The following is a 21,042-nucleotide window of genomic DNA, read 5'->3' on the forward strand; positions in this document are numbered from 1 at the left end:
GACAGTCACTGATAGAGCAGGACCAGTGACCGTTCTCTTTGGTGTCCCTTCCACCTATCCAGTGTCCATATAGTAAACCTAAATCATCATTTCTGTTTATATTTCAGAAGAAAGTCTTCATAGATTCAAAAGAGGTCTTCCTTCTTCATAGTCTTGACTGGTGGAATGTCATGCTCATGAGAAGGTTTTGTCGTAAAAATAGGTTAAAGGTCTTGATTCAACTTCTTTGGTAATATGGAGTCTTGGGAAAGAGGCTGTGACAGCAAGGTGTGAAAATGTTAACTCTTTGGTCATGGTTTTGCTTACAAAGAAAGCACCCTATGTACCAATGTAAATATGAGAAGCAAAATGTTCAAGAGTCCTTATTCCACTTTTGGACAAACAAGTGTGGAAGGAACAAGTCTTGAGAGGTGTCCAGTAGGCAACAGAATTGAGATGGGCAAACATCACCGGGCTCTTTTAACAAAAAAGGGACTGCATACCACAATATAAATGCAAGGATTGTTATGAGAAAACTAACAATAATTTATGAAATTTAGCTTAGTAGTAATTGGTGTAAATAATTGTGGTTTAAAATCTCTTGGATTTTTTTTTTTCTTTTTCAAAGCCTTCATTTAAAGTAAAAACAACTTTTTTTTTTTTAATTTTTTCATTTGGCTTAAATTTTCAGCATGTTAGAGGGCTGAGAGAAATAAGAAGAAATACACTGTCCTGCAGAATCATACTTCTTGAGTCTGAATTAATTTCTAATATTAACTGTTAATAGATTATATTTTCTAGGGCAGGTGAATAATTTATAACAGTAATAAAATCCCATTCCATTTTAAAAAGATTGCAATACTGATTTAAGGTTTAAAACAGTCTGAAAGATGAAAGTATATACATTTCCATTTTTATTCTTTTTATATTTGTAACAGGCCCTCTGTACTTCCACAGTATATGGTATAAACAAATATTTTCTTCACAAGGGGCGATTTTGATTAGGTTAGTTATATAGACAAATGTGGCAATACCTGTAGATGCTAACATTGTTCTTCATGCAGCAGCTTACATCCTATATATATAATACACATAGCACCCCATACATAATCAAGATTAATGGCTATTTCCTTTATCAAGTCTGTGAGGACACTCTCCTTCTTCCAGGTACATTCCTTACTTTTTACAGTTGCATTTTTCTGTTTTAATACCTGGAGGCAGACAGTCTTGAAATGAGTTGGTGAGGGGGTTTGGCTTTACTCTGTTGAGCTACATCACTCATTTTATCTATATCTTGCCAGTCAAGCAGCAATGTAGGGTGCTTCTATACTGAACTTTCCACTAAAATTAGCAAGTTTTCAAGAAACTAGTCAAACAGTGATTTATCCTGGTAAGACTGTTGAAATAAAAGGTATAAGGAATGAAGCTATTTTTCTGATAAGACATTGTTTTTCTCCTTCTAATATTGAAAAGGGTTCTGTTCACATAATCTGAATAGGGAATAATGTAAGCAACATGAGGCTTCATAGGCTTTAACTTTTGCCTTTTGTTTGTTGAGGGGCAGCACTTTGTCAAACTATGAAAAGTTAAATCAATATGACAAAGATATTTGTAGAAAATGTATCACAACCAACTAAACTGCAGTTTGCAAAGTATCCTAGCTTGGAGTGCTTTTGATGGTACTGTAAATGCGTATGGCTTGAATCAGAAAAAGTTGTAGAACTAATTCAGTTTTTCAGAAACATTGAAAATTATACTAAAAATTTTACTTCTAAGCCTTTTATATTTTGCATTTCTTTTTCTTTTTTTTTTTTTTTTTTTTAATGTTCAGGTTAATTATAACAGTAGACGAAGTTGAGGTTCATCAAATATATTTCATATTTGAAATAAATAAAACCAGTTTGAATTGCATATCATGTCTATCAGTGATGGCTTGAGAGAAACAAAATTTGTGAGGAGAAATAAAATTTTCTGTGACTGTTTCATGCAAAAAAACAGACAAGATGTTGGGCATGCTGACTCTAGGCCTTCAGATAGAAATAGACATCAAATAGAAATAGACATCTTCAGGCAATGTATAATTCAAGAACAATTGTTAAGACATTAATTTATCTCAGTTAATTGATCAGAGGGTCTAAGAGGGATGATTAGCACCACTGGCAGGAGGGATGGGGAAAGGGTTTTAATTCTTCATAACGCCTATATATTACTCCATACCAAAAGAACACAGTCAGTAAAGGTGAGCATCTTTCAGCCACCAAAGTGAAAACATTTTTCAGGAATCTGTTCCATCTCTGAGATCATACCCTTTGGGTAGGACCTCTGACATACGTTTGAATGACAAATTGAAGGATTAAAAGTCATAATTATTCACTACTGGAAATCCTGGACTCTGAGAAAACATTATTTTTAAGGTATACTACAGTTATTTCCAGAAATCCCTTCCTGCTTGATCTCTTGCTGTTCCACATTTGCTTATTCTTTCTCTCTCCCTTTTGGTCCCATAAACTGCTGCACACATTAAAAACAGGTTAATAACATTATCACCTCTCCCCTTGCTAATGACCTTCTCTCTACAGGCACTGATTAGACCTTTCTTTCAAACCAAGTGGTTATACAATTAAGGTGAACTCAAACCAGTTTTTCCCAACTAAGGTGACAGTTGATTAGCTTTGAAGGGTGTTACTGACTGAGATCTGGTGCTATTAGAAAGCCTGTCTGCTGTATTTTTGGGCTCTATAGCAATTGCCTAATGAAGTCTGTAATGTCTCCCTACAAAATTCATTTAACTTTTCAGAGATTTTATTTTATTTTATTTTATTTTATTTTATTTTATTTTATTTTATTTTATTTTATTTTTTGCTAAAGTGATCAAATGAAATTCATAAGACTTTCAAATATTTCCCAGTGAACTAAACCTACATTCTCTGGTAAATATAATGTTAGAATAAAAATGAAAATAATTCAGCTCTTCTTATGAATCCAGAAGCCTGCCACATTGATCTTTCTCAGTTTTTCCCTAACAGATCAGATACTTTTGATTATGACAAGGATTCAGGAATTTTTTAGGTACTGACACATGATCTACAGCCATCTTGATTGTGAAGGTCCGCGCGTGTCTTACAGCTGTCTCCAGCAAGAAGAGGCGATAGAGCTCTGCCCTTTAGGTTTTAAGAAATGGAGAGGGAATTGATTTATAGTCACTGTCAGTTCCCTGTTGAACTAGAAGGATCTAATGGGACGCATTTATAACCATAAGTGAGCCTCAGTTTTGTTAGCAGTACCTGTGTCAGACCTGGCCTAACATTGCCAATACCTTCCATTTGGCTTACGGATCTAGCACAGTCAGTGGGAAAAGTGCCCACAGATCAAGAATATGGTACAAAGATACTAATTAAAAAAGAAAAAAAAGAAAAAAAAGAAAAAAAAAAGAAAAAAGAAAAAACTGCAAGGTATTCTTTGGACTTGCTGGTGGTTTAATTTTTTTACATAAATTAATTTTATTTGTATTGTGTTGAGGGTCAGATAATGTCTCCTGAATATCTCTCTCTTTTCTTCTTAAACCACAGATTCCTGTGCTTCTCAACCTGAGTAAAGATCCTGATGTCAACTTGCCTATGAAACCATTAATCTTCTCATTGGCCATGGGTGCGTGCCTTGGAGGTAAGAGTCTATGTGAGAAAGATGACATAAAGTAATAGCTATGCAATTATGGCATGTATAAACTGGGACAATAGGTTCAAAGATTTTATTATGCAAAGCATAGGGAGGGCCTGATCCATCTCCTTTTAACTTCAAAGGACTCCTGTATAAGGATCCCAGTCACTGTCTGCTGCTACAATAGGATTTTTGCAATCTGTGTTTGAAGGCTGTATCTGCATAAAGTACAAACGCACAAAGAAGCAGTCCAGATGGTGCTTATAGGGTTCTGATCTTTTGTGAGAGAAAATACAAAGATGCATTTAGCTTTCAGAACAGGGACCCATCATTGTTCATTGAAAAGATGCAGAAAATATATAATAGCTGAGATCTGAAGGCTTGATTCAGTCTACTGAAGTCACTGGGAGGTTTTCTGGCTGGCTCACAGAAACATTTGAGTATCCATTTGCTGACCTCTCTGGCACTCCTCACACTAAGAAGAGCCTTTTTGGAAGTCTTTGGGAACTGTACCTCTAATCATGAAAGCTGATAGCTGTACTTCTAGTGCCTACCTTGGTGCTAACTGGGATTTCTTGTATTGTCAATACATTTGCACAAAACAAGCAGATGGTTTCCTTTTTTTTTTTTTTTTTTTTAATTATTATTTTAAAATGTACCGTGTATGTATTGTAGGCCCAGGATTTTCTCTCTGTTGGACTGGATGATCTCCAAGGTCTTTTCCAACCTAGACAATTCTGTGATTGTGATTGAACAATAAAGGACAATAGCCATCCAGTAGTTTTTAAATTAATGTTTATACTTGATTTTTTTTTCTTTTTATATTCTGCAAATAGCTTATGAAGGTGTTACAAATTTTCCAAATAGCAAGTGTACTAAGTGCAATTAAAATATGTAAGTTATTAATGAGAAATAGTTAATATCTTTTATTACTGAGAATTTCAATGCTAATTACATTGTACTGGACTGTTCTTTAATCCCTAAATATTTAGGTAGTTAGGTTAAATAAAGTTAAAGTGGATAAAATGGTGTTCCGCCATGTATCCACTCCAAATAGTTTCCTTGACTTTACAAAGATTAAAACTACAACCACTTTTGTGAGTAATACAAGTTCTGGTTTGTTTATTTAGCTAAGTGATTGCTAATACAAGTGACCTTAATACCTAACAAAGATTATAATGTAATTTACAGATTGAATTTTAAGATCATGTTGCAAAGGCACGAAAATTGATAACAAACAACAGTTATTCACTTGAGGAATATCTTTTTGTACTCTTCATTACTCATCATTATATTGTAATTTTAAGGTGTTCTTTAAAACCAGTGATTTGAATAATCAGCATATCTTTATATAGATGTTTGTCATAAAAATAGAATCTTTCTTCACAATTTCCTGATCACTGAACATACTCTGATTTCATTAAATTTTGAGATTAAAAATCCCCAAAACATAAGGAATATAAAGCTGGTCAGATTCTGAGTGGGAGGCACTTCACCAGCCTTGGAGCCTTTACAAGTCTCAGCTGATTTTCCTAAAGTATCAGTTATCATTTTAACCCAATTTCCTTTATTTCGATTTATTGAAGGACTGTGCAGATTTTAACAGACTTCTGTGTATATGCAGTATGAGGCAAAAGTAAAAATATAAACAGTACCATGGGAATTATTCAAATTAAAGGCACTAGAGATCCATAGGAAGCATCCAGGTATTCAGATTGGTTCCATACAAATATTTGGATAAAAAGTTAGATCATTATCATTATTAGCAAAAGCTTAAACTCTCCAGACTGTGCTCTATTAGGATAAAGATGAGCATATGCTGAGTTATACTGGCAAGGTCTCATAGGAGTGTTAGCCTGAAAATTAATATGCTTCTGACTTTCCCATGTCAAAACAAAAAGCTAATAGACAGCAGTTTATTGTTTGGGAATGAAAAATGTGGAAAAGCTTTTGCAGCCTCCAAAAATGGAGGGAAAGGAGCTTTTTTTTTTTTTTTTTTTTTTTTTAAAAGAAAGGAAGTGTTGATGGCCTTGAAAAGTTAGTTCTAAAAGAGAAGTCTTAACATCACTGAAGTGGTGTGAAGGAATCTTTAAGGTAGGATAATCTCCTTGTGGAATGGGTAGATGATGCTTACATTATTACTGCCTGCTGCTTAAGGCAAAATATTGGGTCTTATCACTACTTATGCAATCAATGGAACCTGGCAACAAGATATTTTTGTAGAAGAGTCTTATGAAATAATACATTATATCTACATATTTTAGTGTTAGATGTTTACTACACAGTGCAGAGGTTCAATTCTGATTATGTTCAGGGCAAACACTGCTGTGTGCTTACGTGTCCATAAAAGGAGCATCAGCATTTGTGCCTGCTTGGAAAATGCTGTGCGATGTTTTGTCCTGAAAAATTTCCAGTGGTTGCAATTACTTTTTTCTACTTCACAAATTGCACAGGCAGCTACAGGTTTGGAAGGTGATAGGATAGGAAAAGACAGTAATTTTCCTTTATCGCTTTAGCTGTTATCCTGGAAATGAAAGAAAGATTGAGTCAGTCTCAAGCAAAATGAAGAGACCTTTGCCAGTATAACTGCCAATTGTTGTCATCTTCAGCAGTGTCTCCAAAAATAGAGCTGCTGCTATTAAATTTCTGTCTTCTTTCATGGCTCAGATGTAAGGAGTAACGGACTACCACATAGATGCTCCTTGCTCTGTAACATGTGTCTCTGAAGGTGAGAAGGGATGAAAAATCCTCTCTCTTAATCAAGAAAGACAAGGACAGTGATGGCCATGGGCAGTTCCATCCATGGTAAGATAGTCACAATTCTGAAATCTTTGGGTCTTCCTCAGAGTTTACTAGTTCTTTTTCTGTCAGTTTTCTTGCTCAGGTCAGGACAATCTTACATGGTTAAGAAATAAACATGGTAATTTTTCAGGGGAACTGGCTCTGGAAATTTGGGTTTACATTTGTCTCAGGTATCTTTAAGAACTTAAGTTGTAAGTTAGGAGTCTGGCTGCCCCAGGCTTTCTGTTTGGTGATGGGGATACCAGCATGTCCGGCAGGCAGATGTTTATCCATCCGCTGAAATTCCCAGGCAGTCTCTGCAGAGCATACTGGGGCCCCTCACACACAGAACTTCATTAGCTGAGAAGGGTCCCCAAAGACAGGTCAAATGAATTCAGACCTTTGGGCCTTCTGGTTTGTCAGTTCTGAATGCTGAATGATCCTATTATTTCACATCTGCCCAGATATTAATGGTCAGGCTAAGTAACTGGAAAAATTATATTGCTCATGGAGTTTTTTATGTACTATCTGTCAGTATTTCAAATATATTTTGACCATGAAGGGCAAAAGAATTAGAAATTTAAAACTAAAGGAAACAAACAAGTAAGTAACTTCACTTGTTTTCTGTGTTGTCCTGACAAATCTGCATCCGTATTTCTTTTGCACAAGAGGAGATTGAATAAAACTTTATTCATTATGCTTCCTATTCCAGTGCATGATGGAATTATGGTACCTCTAGAGACTGAGTTGTATGTAGACCTTCTGATAGTGTCTAGGGAATGCTGCCCGGCAATTTTGGAGGACAAATGAAGATGGCTAGCAAATTCAGAGCAAGACGATTTTAAATGCACTTCTTCTTTTGGCTCATGAGTTTTAAAATAACATGAAGTATGGATTCACAGTCAGAAATCCACCTGTTAAGACTGTTCAATTGTGTAGAACTAGATTCTTTACTGAACTGAAAAGGTTATAGCTGTTATTTGAAGGGTTTTTGTACATTTGACATTTAAAAGGCTGGAATTTATTTGTCTTTTTATCTCTTTTTTCATGATCTATAAAAAGCATGTTTTTGATAAAGAAAAAAAAAGAGGGAAAAATATTGAATTTATATTTGAAAGTCCCTACCTTACTGAGTTATTTGTTGCTAGTGTAGAAAAGTGCAAAAAGTATTTTTCTTCTGCAGTGACTATTGCTGTGGTCCAAAGGGGATATTTTCTACGGTGCATAGTTTTGCAGTGTTTTCCTTCTCTGTATATTTTCCTGGAGGACAACACCTGAAAGTCATCGTTGTCAGAATTCTGCAGAAAGAGGCAATCTCTAGGGTGCATACAGCTGTGTTATTCCAGCCACACAATCTCAGTTGTAGGTTCTACTTCAAGAAAGGAGGTAGGAGGAGGGGGATACCAACTTTTCTTCTAACCTTACAGGATCAAAACTGTAATTTTGATAAATAACTGTAATTTTATTTGTGTGAATAAAATCCCTTATTCACAGGACATTGTGCTAATTACAGATATTAAAGGAGTGCAACCCACAGTGTAGCTCAACAGTGGGATTACTCTCAGTGGTCCAGTGCTATAGCTATTCTGACTCTCGGCACCCCTCCCTAGATCCCTGATGCAGATGGCGCCTTGCATAGTGAAGTAACATTGATTTATTATTCCTGCTGATTCTGCTTAATAAAATCCTAAATTAGTTTTAAACCTTCAGACACAATGAAGGTAGAAATATTGTTTATATTCTTACACCAACCCTCCTTCTTTGCAGTATGAGGGAAAAGTAATAGCCTTCAATAAAACATAAAATTTTTAAAAATATATAACAATATTATTAAAAAAGCACAGCTGTAGATCCTTTGAAGTTCTTTTATAGTTACAATAGATCAAATTTGTATAATACTTTTAAATTTGAAATATTCAAAAATCTATCAAGAACCAAATGTATGTCATAAAAGTAGTAGTTATTTAAAAGGAGCACTATTCAGTTTTGGTTTTGAACTTGTTTATACAATATGTAATTGAAAAATTTCTAGTCAAGAGAATATACCTACCAGAGCTTGATTTTGATCAGGACACTGACATTGAAAGTTCCTATTATTTCTACAGAAGTCTTTTAATGATGAGAAATCCCAAGGCTCAGTTTTATGTCTTGTGGGTGAGACAGCCCAAGTATTTTGTCTATGAATATAAAACTCATAATCCAAATCAAAGGGTGAGGAATTGTAGAGAATGAGAGTGACTTGATTCTGTAGCTCTTCACTGACTGCAGAGTTTGATTATCCAGGACTTTTTAATTTTTACACATAAAAAATATTAAAAGATATTCAAAACTTGTAGACATTTAACAGATGACTGTAAATGTCTTTGTTTAATGAGGCAAATCTGGATTACTTTTGTGTGAAACAGAAAATTTCTGAAAGCTATGAAGGCTGTCTCCTGTAAAATAATCAAACACATAACTGCTCACTGTTCACTTCTGCAGCCAGATTTATTAGATTTGCTCAGTTTGTGCTTTAAGTAGAGAAATGGAATATGTTATGGAAAGGAAGCCACACATGTCAATCTATCTTTATTTGAAGATGTAAAGCATATGAGAAACTGTACAGAATTTTCTTTTGAAAATGGAAGCAGTGAGATGGCTTCCTCCAATACATTTTGCTGTGAAGCTGTAATGGGATGGTTTGATTACAGCAAAAAGCAGAGCTGAGCATCCTTACCCTAAAATTCACGATTCTCTAGCAAACTCATGGTGTCAGAGTGAAAACCCTTGTCTGGGCCAAAGAAGTGCAAACAGCTGTGCCTATGTAAAACTGGGCTTGTCACAGATGTTTGTCCAAGGCCAGGGAAAAGCTGTTTTCAGGATTTGTGTTGACATGAAACCAGAGTAGTCTTTTGCTTCTGCTTTAGTTAGCCAGAGATACAGCAAAAAGAAAATGCAGAAAGTCTATCTGTTAAGCACTGGTGTAGCTTGTTATCCAGTCAGAGCATATGGAGGGGAAGTGGTCTGTAATGCTCACAACAAAGCAAGACTGTTCTGCGAGCAATCCACTTTTAAGCTTGCTGTTGCATGAGGTACTATCTATCTCCTTTATATATGAGAAAGCTACTGTTTATGAAGGCTACTCATCCTAGGCCAAATAACTTTATTAGTGATAATCCCTTCTCTTTGATTTCTCAGTGCCTTGAGTAATGAACACTAATCCTACTGGGCACTTTTGAGGTGGTAACATATCAATGTTAGGCAAACATATCAATGCAGCAAACCCAAGGGTTAGGCTTGCTTTGAGGGGGCACTACCAAAGTGACTCCTGAGAATGAACAGTATTTAGCTATAATAGAAGTGCTGCTGACAAGCAAAAATCAGCAGTTGAGAATGAGGCTTAAAGTGAGAGGAAATATGTTATTGATGAGAACTCTCTCCCTTTTCTTGTTATGATTTTATCCCTATTTCCCAGTCTGTTCCTTTAGTAACCTTAATCAGTTCTCCCAGCACTGATTTGCAGTGCATTGCAGATTATAGTCACCTGGGAAAACTCTGTTTACTGAGGGAGAGGCTGAAAGATACTTTTATGTCACCTTTTCTGGACAGAAACAGTAGAAGACCTACTGTGCTTCTGCAGTGATTGTGCAAAGCTAGGTCAGGTCCATGGAAAAGTGAGTATGATGTAGCAGCAGCTCTTTAAGTGACATGTCTGTATTTTTCTATGATCACACTTCAAAATGAGAAATTTTTTTTGCATTATGAAAAAAGTCTTGATTTCATGCTTATGAATTATTAAGCATAGTTAGTAGTCCATGTAGTCTACCAAGAATAAAAGTCAGAATAGATATGCAGGATAAAATGTATGGCTTACCTCCTACATAACACGTACTATTGATATTAGAAATATTTATTTCATTGTAAAGAATCCAGTTTCTTAATAGCACAGTGCCTTGTGATAAACGATGAGTTACAGTAGGAGTCATAAAAAGAAGTTAAAATAGAAGGATTCAAAACAGATTGGTTATTACAGTTGTTATTCTTTGGTACTGTTCACATGTGTGTTACTACATTTTGAGCATACAAACAAGCAAGTAAGACTATTTCTATGATTTTTAAGCACTATTATTTTTAAGACTGAAGATGATGTGAAAATGAAGTCAAGACTGGGTGCTAGAAAACACTTAGAATCATAGATTCATAGAATTATTCAGGTTGGAAAAGACCCTTGGGATGATCGAGTCCAACCATCAGCCCTACTCTACAAAGTTCTCCCCTACAGAGTGTCCCCCAACATCTCATCTAAATGACCCTCAAACACCTCCAGGGATGGTGACTCCAACACCTCCCTGGGCAGCCTATTCCACTGTCTGACCACTCTTTCTGTGAAAAATGTTTTCCTCATGTCCAGTCTGAACCTCCCCTGTTGCAGTTTAAAGCCATTCCCTCTTGTTCTGTCACTAATCACCTGTGAGAAGAGACCAGCACCAACCTCTCTACAATGTCCTTTCAGGTAGCTGTAGAGAGTGATGAGGTCTCCCCTCAGCCTTCTCCTCCTCAAACTGAACAGTCTCAGCTCCTTCAATCACTCCTCATAGGATCTGTTCTCCAGGCCCTTCACCAGCTTCGTTGCCCTCCTCTATACTCACTCCAGCACCCCGATACTTCTCTCGTAGTGAGGTGCCCAAAACTGGACACAATACTCCAGGTGTGGCCTCACCAGTGCAGAGTACAGGGGACTACCACCTCCCTACTTCTGCTGGTCACACTATTTCTCATACAAGCCAGGATGCTCTTGGCTTTCTTGGCCACCTGGGCACACTGCCAGCTCATGTTCAACTGTTTGTCAACTAGAACCCCCAGATCCTTCTCTTCCAGACAGCTCTCCAGCCACACCTCCCCAGGCCTGTAGCCATGCGGGGGGTTGTTGTGGCCCAAGTGCAGGACCTGGCACTTGGCCTTGTTGAAGCTCATTCCGTTACCGTTGGCCCACTGTCCAATCTCTCCAAATCTCTCTGCAGACCCTCCCTACCTTCATGCAGATCAACACTCCTGCTTAACTTGGTGTCGTCTGTGAATTTACTGATGATACACTCTATGTCCTTATCAAGATCATCAATAAAGGTGTTGAACACAAATGGTCCCAACACTGAGCCCTGAGGAACACCACTTGTGACCGGCCACCATCTGGATTTAGCTCCATTGACCACCACTCTCTGGGACCGTCCATCCAGCCAGTGCTTGACCCAGCAGACCGTTCGCTCATCCAGGCCGTGAGCAGCCAGTTTTCCTATCAGAATTCTATGGGAAGCTGTGTCGAATGCTTTTCGAAAATCCAGGTAGACAACATCCACAGCCTTTCCCTCATCCAATAAACAGGTCGTCCTATTGTAGAAGGAGATCAGGTTTGTCAGGCAGGACCTGCCTTTCATAAACCCATTCTGACTAGGCCTGATCCCCTGGTTGTCCATTATATGACTTTTAATGGCACTCGAGATGACCTGTTCCATGACCTTCCCTGGCACTGAGGTCAGACTGACAGGTCTACAGTTTCCTGGATCCTCCTTTCTGCCTTTCTTGTAGATGGGTGTCACATTTGCCACCTTCCAGTCCAATGGGACTTCCTCAGTTAGCCATGACTTCAGGTAAATCATGGAGTGCAGCTTGGTGAGCACATCTGCCAACTCTTTCAGCACCCTTGGGTGTAACCTATCTGGTCCCACAGACTTGTGTGCATCCAAGTGGTGTAGCAGGTCTCTGACCACCTCCTCTTCAACTGTGCTGACCTCAATCTGCTTCCCCTCCCCATCTCCCAGCTCACGAGGCTGGGTGTCCAGGGAACAGCCAGTTCCACTGCTAAAGACTCAGGAAAAGTAGGCATTGAGCACCTCAGCCGTTTCCTCATCCTTAGTTACCATGTTTCCCTCTGCATCCAGTAAAGGAGGGAGAGTTTCCCTAATTCTCCTTTTGCTGTTAATGAATTTATAGAAACATTTTTTATTATCTTTAACAGCTGTAGCCAAGTTGAGCTCTAGCTGTTCTTTCCTCTCCTAATGTTCTCCCCGCATAACTTCACTACATATTTGTTGTCTTCATGAGAGACCTGGCCCTTCTTCCACAGGTCATAGATTTTCCTTTTGTTCTTGAGATCCAGCCAAAGGTTCCTGTTTAACCAGGCTGGTCTCCTTCCCTGCCTGCTTGTTTTTCAGCACACAAGAACAGCCTGTCCTGTGCCTTTAAGACTTCTCTCTTGAAGTATGTCCAGCCTTCCTGGACTCCCACATCCTTCAGGGCAGCCTCCTAAGGGATTTTTGTTAAGCAGTCTTTTGAACAGGACAAAGTCTGCCCTGCGGAAGTCTAAGGTGGCAGTTTTACTCACCCCTCTCTGTGTTTCTCCATGGATGGAAAACTCAATCATCTCATGATCACTGTGCCCTAGGCTTCCAACCTTTACTTCCCCCACAAGCTCTTCCCTGTTCACAAGAAGCAGGTCCAGGAGGTCACCTTCCCTGGTCGGCTCACTCACCAGCTGTGTGAGGAAGTTATCCTCTACCCATTCCAGGAACCTCCTGGATTATTTCTTCTCTGATGTGCTGGGATCCCAGCAGATACCCGGGAGGTTAAAGTCCCCCATAAGAACAACAAGTGACCGCGAGATTTCTCTCAACTGTTTATAGAAATTTTCTTCCTTTGCATCTATTGGAATGAATTAGTTGTGTGTAGATTTCCATGTACATTAATCTAGACTTGGGTCTTCCGTGATTCAGAGGTCACAGTGTTGCTGTTTCACTGCTGAGTTAAATGTTTGCCATGGAGACAGATGCTCCTGTGAGGACAAACAAAAGTTTGCCTCGGTTGTTAATTTCAGTGTAGTTTTTTGAAGTCTGCTGTGCCAATACCTAATTAAACTGCACACATGCTCTGAACAAATGAAAAAGATGCTGCTCCTTTCAGATAACATTTAAGGTGACAATTTCTTCTCAAGTGAAATCTACTTGGGGAAATCAATTCACTGCTGAAGCAGAAACTCTTTCCATAATATTTCATTACGTGAAGGCATTACTATAGCCCATGTAAAGTATAGGACAGTGTGCGCTGTTTGGAGATGTTGATATTGTCTAGTGACAGCCATGGGACAAGTGTAGTTTTAGTCCTGTTTCTATAATTTGAAGCCAGAGCTGTATTCCTTGTCTACAGTAATATTATTCTGATGGTGATGTTTGATTGTTCTACACATAGAGCAGAAACCTCTTAGGAAATGTTTGGAGGCTGTAAACTACTGATTAGTTCTGGAATTGAAAATTCCTGAAGTGTTCTACCCTGACTGCTCTAATAACATCAGCTGTATTGATTTGTTCTGTTTTTGCATTAAGCCACACACTTTGTCTCTTGGCTTTCTCATACCAGAGCCCACCAGGAACACTTATGTTCCAAGTTCAATTTCATATCTTTAAACATGCATTAAAATAAGTAAAATATGCTTTGAGGCAAAGAGAGAGAGAGAGAGGGAAATGAGCTGTAAGAAAAAAATAGGAATTAAAAAAAAAATTAAAGGGACAACGATGTGGTTACAGAGTTGGTGGATAAGGGAGAAGAAACCAATGTTATGTCCCTGCACTTGTGCAAATTATTTGACACTGTCCCACACAACAACCTCGTCTCTAAATTGGAGAGACATGGATTTGATGGATGGACCACTTGTGGATAAGGAATTGCCTGGATGGTCACACTCGAAGAGTTGTGGTCAGAGACTCAATATCCAAGTAGAAATCAGTGACAAGAGGCGTTCCTCAGAGGCTGGTGTTGGAACCAGTGTTGTTTAACATCTTTGTTGATGACATGGACAGTGGGATTGAGTGCACCCTCAGCAAGTTTTCTGATGACACCAAGCTGTGTGATGTGGTTGACACACTGGAGGGAAGGGATGTGCCATCCAGAGGGACCTTGACTGGCTTGAGAGTTGGGACCATGAGAACCTCATGAAGTTCAACAAGGCCAAGTGCAAGGTCCTGCACATGGGTTGAGGCAATCCCATGCACAAATACAGGCTGTATGGAGTATGGATTGAGAGCAGCCCTGAGGAGAAGAATTTGGGTATGTTGGTTGATGAGAAGCTCAACATGACCCTGCGATGTGCACTTTCAGCACAGAAAGCCAGTGGTATCCTGGGATGTATCAAAAGAAGCAACCAGCAGGTTGAGGGAGGTGATTCTGTACCTCTATTCCACTCTGGTGAGACCCCACCTGGAGTACTATGTAGAAGGACATGGACTGGCTTGAGTTCATCCAGAGGAGCCATGAAGAGGATCAGGGGGCTGGAGCACCACTCCTATGAAGAAAAGCTGAGAGAGTTAGGGTTGTTCAGCCTGGAGAAGAGAAGGCTCTGGGGAGACCTTATAGCAGCTTTCCAGTGCCTAAAGGGGACCTACAGGAAAGATGGGGAGGGACTTTTTTCCAAGGGCCTGTTGTGACAGGACAAGGGGTAATGACTTTAAACTAAAAGAAGGTAGATTTACATTAGTTGTAAGGAAGAAGTTCTTCACTGTGAGGGTGGTGAGACTGGAACACGTTGCCCAGAGAAGTGGATGTCCCCTAGCTGGAAGTGTTCAGGCCAGTTTGGATGGGGCTTTGAGCAACCTGGTCTAGTGGAAGGTGTCCCTGCTATAGTAGGAGGGTTGAATCTAGATGATCTTTAAGGTCCCTTCCAACCCAAACTATTCTAATGAAATATATGAAATGAAATGTCTATTTTGGATTGCAGGGAGCAGGGGGGAATGGTTTTCTCATTTCTCATTGTCTACAAGATTTCTGCTTCTTTCTTGTTCCATAGCAGGATCAGCTCAATAGCTGTCTGAGGCTGCTGATAGAAAAAAACCAAGACAGTCTCCTGTTCTTAATAGGTGTTGTTTAGGCCACTAACCTGAGACAACAGATATCCATGTTCAGATCTGTACTCCAGGATGAAAATTTCAGTTTGCTGCCTATTTTCTGCTGATAATATTTGACCATCCTGGAGTAAATAAGAATCATGCTTTCTCTTTAGATCAGTTGGAATAATCTTGACTGCACAGGGGATTTTTCCTGGAAAGCTTTTGTTTTAATGAAATCAACTTCAGAAAAAAAAAACAAACAAAAAAACAAGAAAAAAAGGATTCCTGAGCAACTGTTTTGGGTTTCAGTTGTTTCACAGAGTTGTTGCACTGTCCCTAGAATGACCAGTCAAGAACCTGTATCTTAGTATCCACTGATAGTGGTATGGCTTTGAATCCAAACTGGGATCAAAATTATCACAGAGAAGGTCTTTCTCCTACCCTTTTTCTTATTAGAAGAGGAAGATTTTCCTTCCTTCAGTGTTACTTCCACATCACATGTTTTCTTTCCTTTTCCTTACTTCTGCAATCTATCACTTCATTTTATTCGAATTTGAGTGCTCTACTATTTTTTAAGAATATTTTTAGAAGTCTGCTCATTTTGTGTGCACTTTCAGTTGCAGAATGCCATATGGGTACCATGTGTGAATACTTAGGGAAATAATCCTTCTGCCTTTATTCTGAGTTATTCTTTGCCAAAGTGATCTCTGAAACATTTACTAAGTCAAAACAACTAAGTGGAACGGGAATGGTATTTGCCTTCTGATCTGTTTCAAAGTCAGACCAGAAGAGTCTCCACTATGCAGTAGTATTTAACAGGGCCAAAATTAGATGAGTAGCTATATACCAATGAGAGCAAAGAAAGACTTGTGCTTAGAATAATGGATTGTTAATGTAGTGATGCATGGCAAAAGAGATGATTTGACATAGTATAAAAAATTTTCTCCTAGATTGTTACCACTTTTGTTCAAAATTTCAGTTAAGGAAGAGAATGTAGGAGTTACTGTCACTTCCCGAGTCATGCCTTAGATCAGAAACATTTGCTGAAGACATCTGCTTTGTGGAAGTCAAGTATACAGCATTTCTTAAGTCTGAGGCATGACTCATGGGAAAGCTATAGGAAATGGGTAGGTGTTTCTGAGCTCTGAATACTTGACTTGTCTACATTGCCTGATTGTTAAAGGTTTAGAGAAAACACAGGAATAAATTAGTTACTGGAAAAGTCTTAGGAGAATAGATGTATGTAGTTCTTCCAAGAGGATAGATGCTCCTTATAAACAGGGCATATTATTTTCCTTTGATGTGTTCTTCTCCTAAGAGGATTTGTATAATATAATCTGGTGAAGTTCACTGAATAAAGTTATGTACTTTTATGTATTAAAGAACCATTGCAGTTTGGTAAGAAAGCTCTGTATCTGTGGTGATCATTTGCCTTATCAGAGAGATGTGAAATAGATCCCTTTCCCTCCATTGTTCCACTTATTTTATTTTAAATTTCTCTTAAAAAAATATATATATATCTTAGCAATTAGTTACCCCTTCTATGAAAAAGACATTAATTTGTCAGTGTCAAGTTTGTGTAAGAAAAAAAGGCATCCATTTTAATTAGCATCTTCAAACTATCTCATCCTTTGTTTTCAGATCATCTAACGGCACCTTCTTGTACGTATTGATAAAATCAAAACCCAGCAAGTTTATCTGAATGCAAGTCTCTGGTGTCATTTTGACAACAGATAGATTGGTGTTATGTTCCTACCCTATTTTTTCTGGCTTATGTAGAATCAGAGAATAAGACCAGGCTTATCTTTCAAAGCATGAAGCTATTTATAGGATGTGGAGATACTGTCTGTATGTTTCTTTTCAAGCCTATACAACAGAAATTGATTTTTCTTTTTTAACTAGTACATCTTAGGACTTTAGCACAGAATAAACAGAGGAAGAGTAAGAAATAAAGCACAACTATAAACTGGTATTTGTTTTCTGAACTGCAGGTAACGGAACATTGATTGGAGCATCCGCGAATGTTGTTTGTGCAGGAATTGCTGAACAGCATGGTTATGGCTTCTCTTTCATGGAGTTTTTCAGGTACAGTTTTAAACTTCTCACTGTAAATTTGTCTTTTTTTTTTTTTTTTTTTTTTTGTCTAGGCAAACACTGGATTTTCCAAGTAGAAAATCTGGAGAAAAGGTCTATAAAGTAGATCTGTGCTCCTAGTTTGTTGTGGGTGGAGGGCAGATCCCTTAATTTTTGCATGCTGTGGATAGGATGCATAAATGTGGTTGGGAATGCAGTGGAACCCTAGGAGAAGCAAAGCCTCAGAAATTTCCTGCTTTGATCACCCTCAATTTTATCTTCAGCTCTGTAGTGGTATTAAATTGTTGTTTGGTTGTTAAATACAGTTAAATGTACTTTCTCATGTGCACATTTTCACAGACTTTCCATCTCCAGGAGAAAGTGGGATGTCCCAGTTTACACTGAGCGGAACTTTACTCCGTGATCCCATGTGTAAACCTATTTATATAAAAGCAATTACTTCTTTTGACTAGCTGCTTAGCAGCTATGAGTGGAAGTGTGATGAGTAGCTAGTAAAAGCTCAAGTTGTTGTTTAATATTTGTTTCATTAATAATTGTTGTTTAATAATTGAAGTTCCTCTGCAAGCCATTCATCAGCATATTTTTAAGGGACAAGGTCTACTAAATGCATACAACAGTTTAATATTTTTAATATTTTTCCAAACATGTTCAGTTTTTGAGGCTGTGGTTGAAAGCTATAAACGGAACCTTACAAATAGAGGACTAGACATGAAGTTAAAGTGTAGTTAATTTAACTAAAACATAATCCCTTGCTTATTTTTCTGCAAATTTTGGGCAAAGGATACTGTTAAGTTCACATCAATATTTTTTTCTCTTTTCTCGTTACATTGTTATTTTAGTTTCTTGGGTCTATCAGCTTTCCTTTATATAGTTTACCTCAAAGCCTTCAAATCTTCATAATTAATATGATTAATCATATGGGAGTGTCTGGAGGAGAGTCAATGATAAGCCTAAACAGAAAGATGATTTGAACTGTTCTTGCTAAAATTCTTGCTATGAGGGTGTTCTGCTCATAGCACAGTTTATCTCTTCACTCATAGTCCTTGATGATATGTTTCAGAAAGACAGATAGAAATGGATATGAATTAGCAGAAAGAATATAAGCCTACTTTTGTTGGCTTCTTATTCATTGAGTAAGCAGAGCAAGAGCTCCTTCAAAATTTGTTTTAGGAAAATATTTGTTTCAGTTGAATGTGCCCCAATTCAATATTTTCTGAGGCTTCTCCTGGGATTACCAGGTATTCCACATATCCCTTGAGAATTTTGATCTCACTTACTTTTATTTATGAAGGTTGTCTCAAAGCATGAAGGGATTTTTCTTCCCTGTTTGCCCAGGATCACTCATTAGGTTTCACATCCCCATTCAGGGTCCTCTGTGGTGTTTCTACTAGTATAGACACAGACTGTTACTCTCATTTTGAAAATCCCTGTAAATCACCAGGGAAAAATAATGGATACCATGTGTGGGGAGACGATGGCCTCTGCTACCTGACTTTTGTTAAGATGTCTTCTGTGCAACCTGTTCTGGTATTGTTTTGTCCTTCTCAAGTGTCTCTGTGCAGGAAACCCGTGGCATGTCTGTCACAGGTGGCATCTGGGATCATAAAGCACAGTACGCTACTTCCCATACCCTTGCTCCCTACCTGCATGCTAAGCCAAAATTATGCAGCTGTTTTTAAGGGGGGGGAGGGCTCTGCTAGAAGCAGTTTTTTTGCAAACCATGTTTGACATGGTAGTCTGAGGAGGAACTCTGGTTAAAATTGATAAACATATCTGGTGAATACACCTTGACACAACATGGTTGGAGAGGCTCTGGAGGCTCTGGGTGCCTAGTGGCGAGAGACATCATGAGAAAGAAAAGGCAAGAAACAGGCTCTGTGTCCTGTAAGAGGGCTGGTAGGCTCATGACCTTTCCTGTGTATGTCTTTGCGCAGTAGCACTTGTTGCAGTTTGAGGTTTCTCTTCTCTTTTCTTTTTTTTTTTTTAAGAGGGGAGCACTGGCAGCCCAGATGGTGTGCTGTGAAATGCTATTCTGCTGCCCAGTCAGAGACAGAGGTGGCCAGGTGTGATAACTTGCCTTGAATGCTGTGGTATGACCAGCTATCTGGAGTGCCTTGAGAAAAAGAAATCCTGTGCCAGAGGGGTGCATGCCTGAATGACCATGAATGTTGTAGTCTTTGAAAAATCTAGCATCCTGGGGAAGGTCTCCCTTGAGAACCATATCTAATTGCTTCCTTCCCTGGATCAAGAGTCCTACCTCCTTAAGGACCTGGGGACACTCATCTCCTTCCAGACTGTTGGACATGACTGGATGTCCAACATCCAGTAGGGGTGTAAGGGAAAGACAGCCCTGGTGTCCCATCCTTACCTGGTGTCCCATCCTTACCATCCCAGAAACTCAGGCCCATGTGTTGACTGTGCCTGTAAGGAGGTCCCAGTAGGATGACATTTAGGTGGGAAAGAATATATTGAGAAAGGAGTGAGAAAGGCATAGAGCTTCCCTATCTGTGTTGAAGCACCTTAAAGCAGCCTGGTGTCCAGTGTACACTAGTTGAATAGATACTGGATCCCAACCACACATACCTGGCTGTGAGTGTGCTGACCAGTGCCACCAAGTATCTTACCCGGAATGTATTCAAGTCTTGTTCCTTTCTCCCACATTGCCTGTCGACACATGTAGAAACCATTTCTGTCTGAATTGTGCTTACAAAGGAACAAGTGAGATTTCCTGTGAGAAAAGATCTCTTGGTTGCTATGAATTCAACTTGCTACTTCTGACCCTTGTGAGCTTTTCCTGATTCTTCATTATGTTCCACAGGAACAAAAAGATTGTCACATCGCTTAGAATATACAAATACTGTAATAATCTTACTTTATCACTGCGAAAATATTTTAACCCTTGTATCTGTTATACTGGCAGCAGGGCAACAAAAAGGGGCTTCTACCGGTATAGCACAAAGTCCAGCTGGAGATCAGTCACTAGAGGTGCTCCTCAGGGCTCTTGTGACTCCCAGTGGTACCTTCCAAACTCAGCAGTTCTAAGATTCAGCTTTTAACGAGCCCCGGAAATCTGAAGACAAATAATGAATCATTGCCACTGGATGATTTATTTGGTCTATCTGAAATTCAAAGGAAAGGAAGAAATGTTAAGACAAAAAGAAGATGGAAAGTCCTAGGAAATCAAGCTCAGAAGTAGCAATCTGCTTAAAGATGCTCTTGCATTTTTGGCATCAGTCCAGTCAAATTACACTCCTTTTCCACCTTGGAAACTTCCTCATCAAACTGTATTTATGTGTTTTAACCTTTCCTCCTGAAAAAATCTTATATGTACCCTAACTTTTAATTATCCTTCTAATAATTCAGAAGGCAAAGCTGAACACAATATTCCAGGCACAGTCCTCTTATTTTTTTCTTATTTTACAAAGATGAGATTAAATACAAAATATGAGGCTATTTGCCTTCTTGTTGATAATCTAGGCCATTTCAAATTCCTGTTTAATTTGCTACTCACTGTTAAATCCAAGTCTCTTTCAGCTTTCACGTTATTTACTTGAGTGTGAGTATAGCTAGTCCCCCCCCTGCTTCCCCCAAGTTCTTATACTTGTCCTACATTCTGTTTCTAATTAACATATAATCAATGGTCAGAGATAAAAGGGAATTGGTCTGCTATGTAATCTAGTAA

General features: G+C 38.5%; 1 protein-coding gene across 1 annotated transcript in view; it reads left to right on the forward strand.

The window, feature by feature from the left end:
- OCA2 (OCA2 melanosomal transmembrane protein) overlaps positions 1 to 21,042 on the forward strand; it is a 205,040-nt gene that overhangs the window by 142,861 nt on the left and 41,137 nt on the right. Inside the window, exons 22-23 of the mRNA XM_074930224.1 lie at positions 3,549 to 3,642; positions 17,258 to 17,351. Coding sequence (XP_074786325.1) covers positions 3,549 to 3,642; positions 17,258 to 17,351 — 188 coding nt within the window. The remainder of the gene's footprint in view (positions 1 to 3,548; positions 3,643 to 17,257; positions 17,352 to 21,042) is intronic.

This window comes from Athene noctua, chromosome 1 (genome assembly GCF_965140245.1).
Source record: "Athene noctua chromosome 1, bAthNoc1.hap1.1, whole genome shotgun sequence".
NCBI classification, from domain to species: domain Eukaryota; kingdom Metazoa; phylum Chordata; class Aves; order Strigiformes; family Strigidae; genus Athene; species Athene noctua.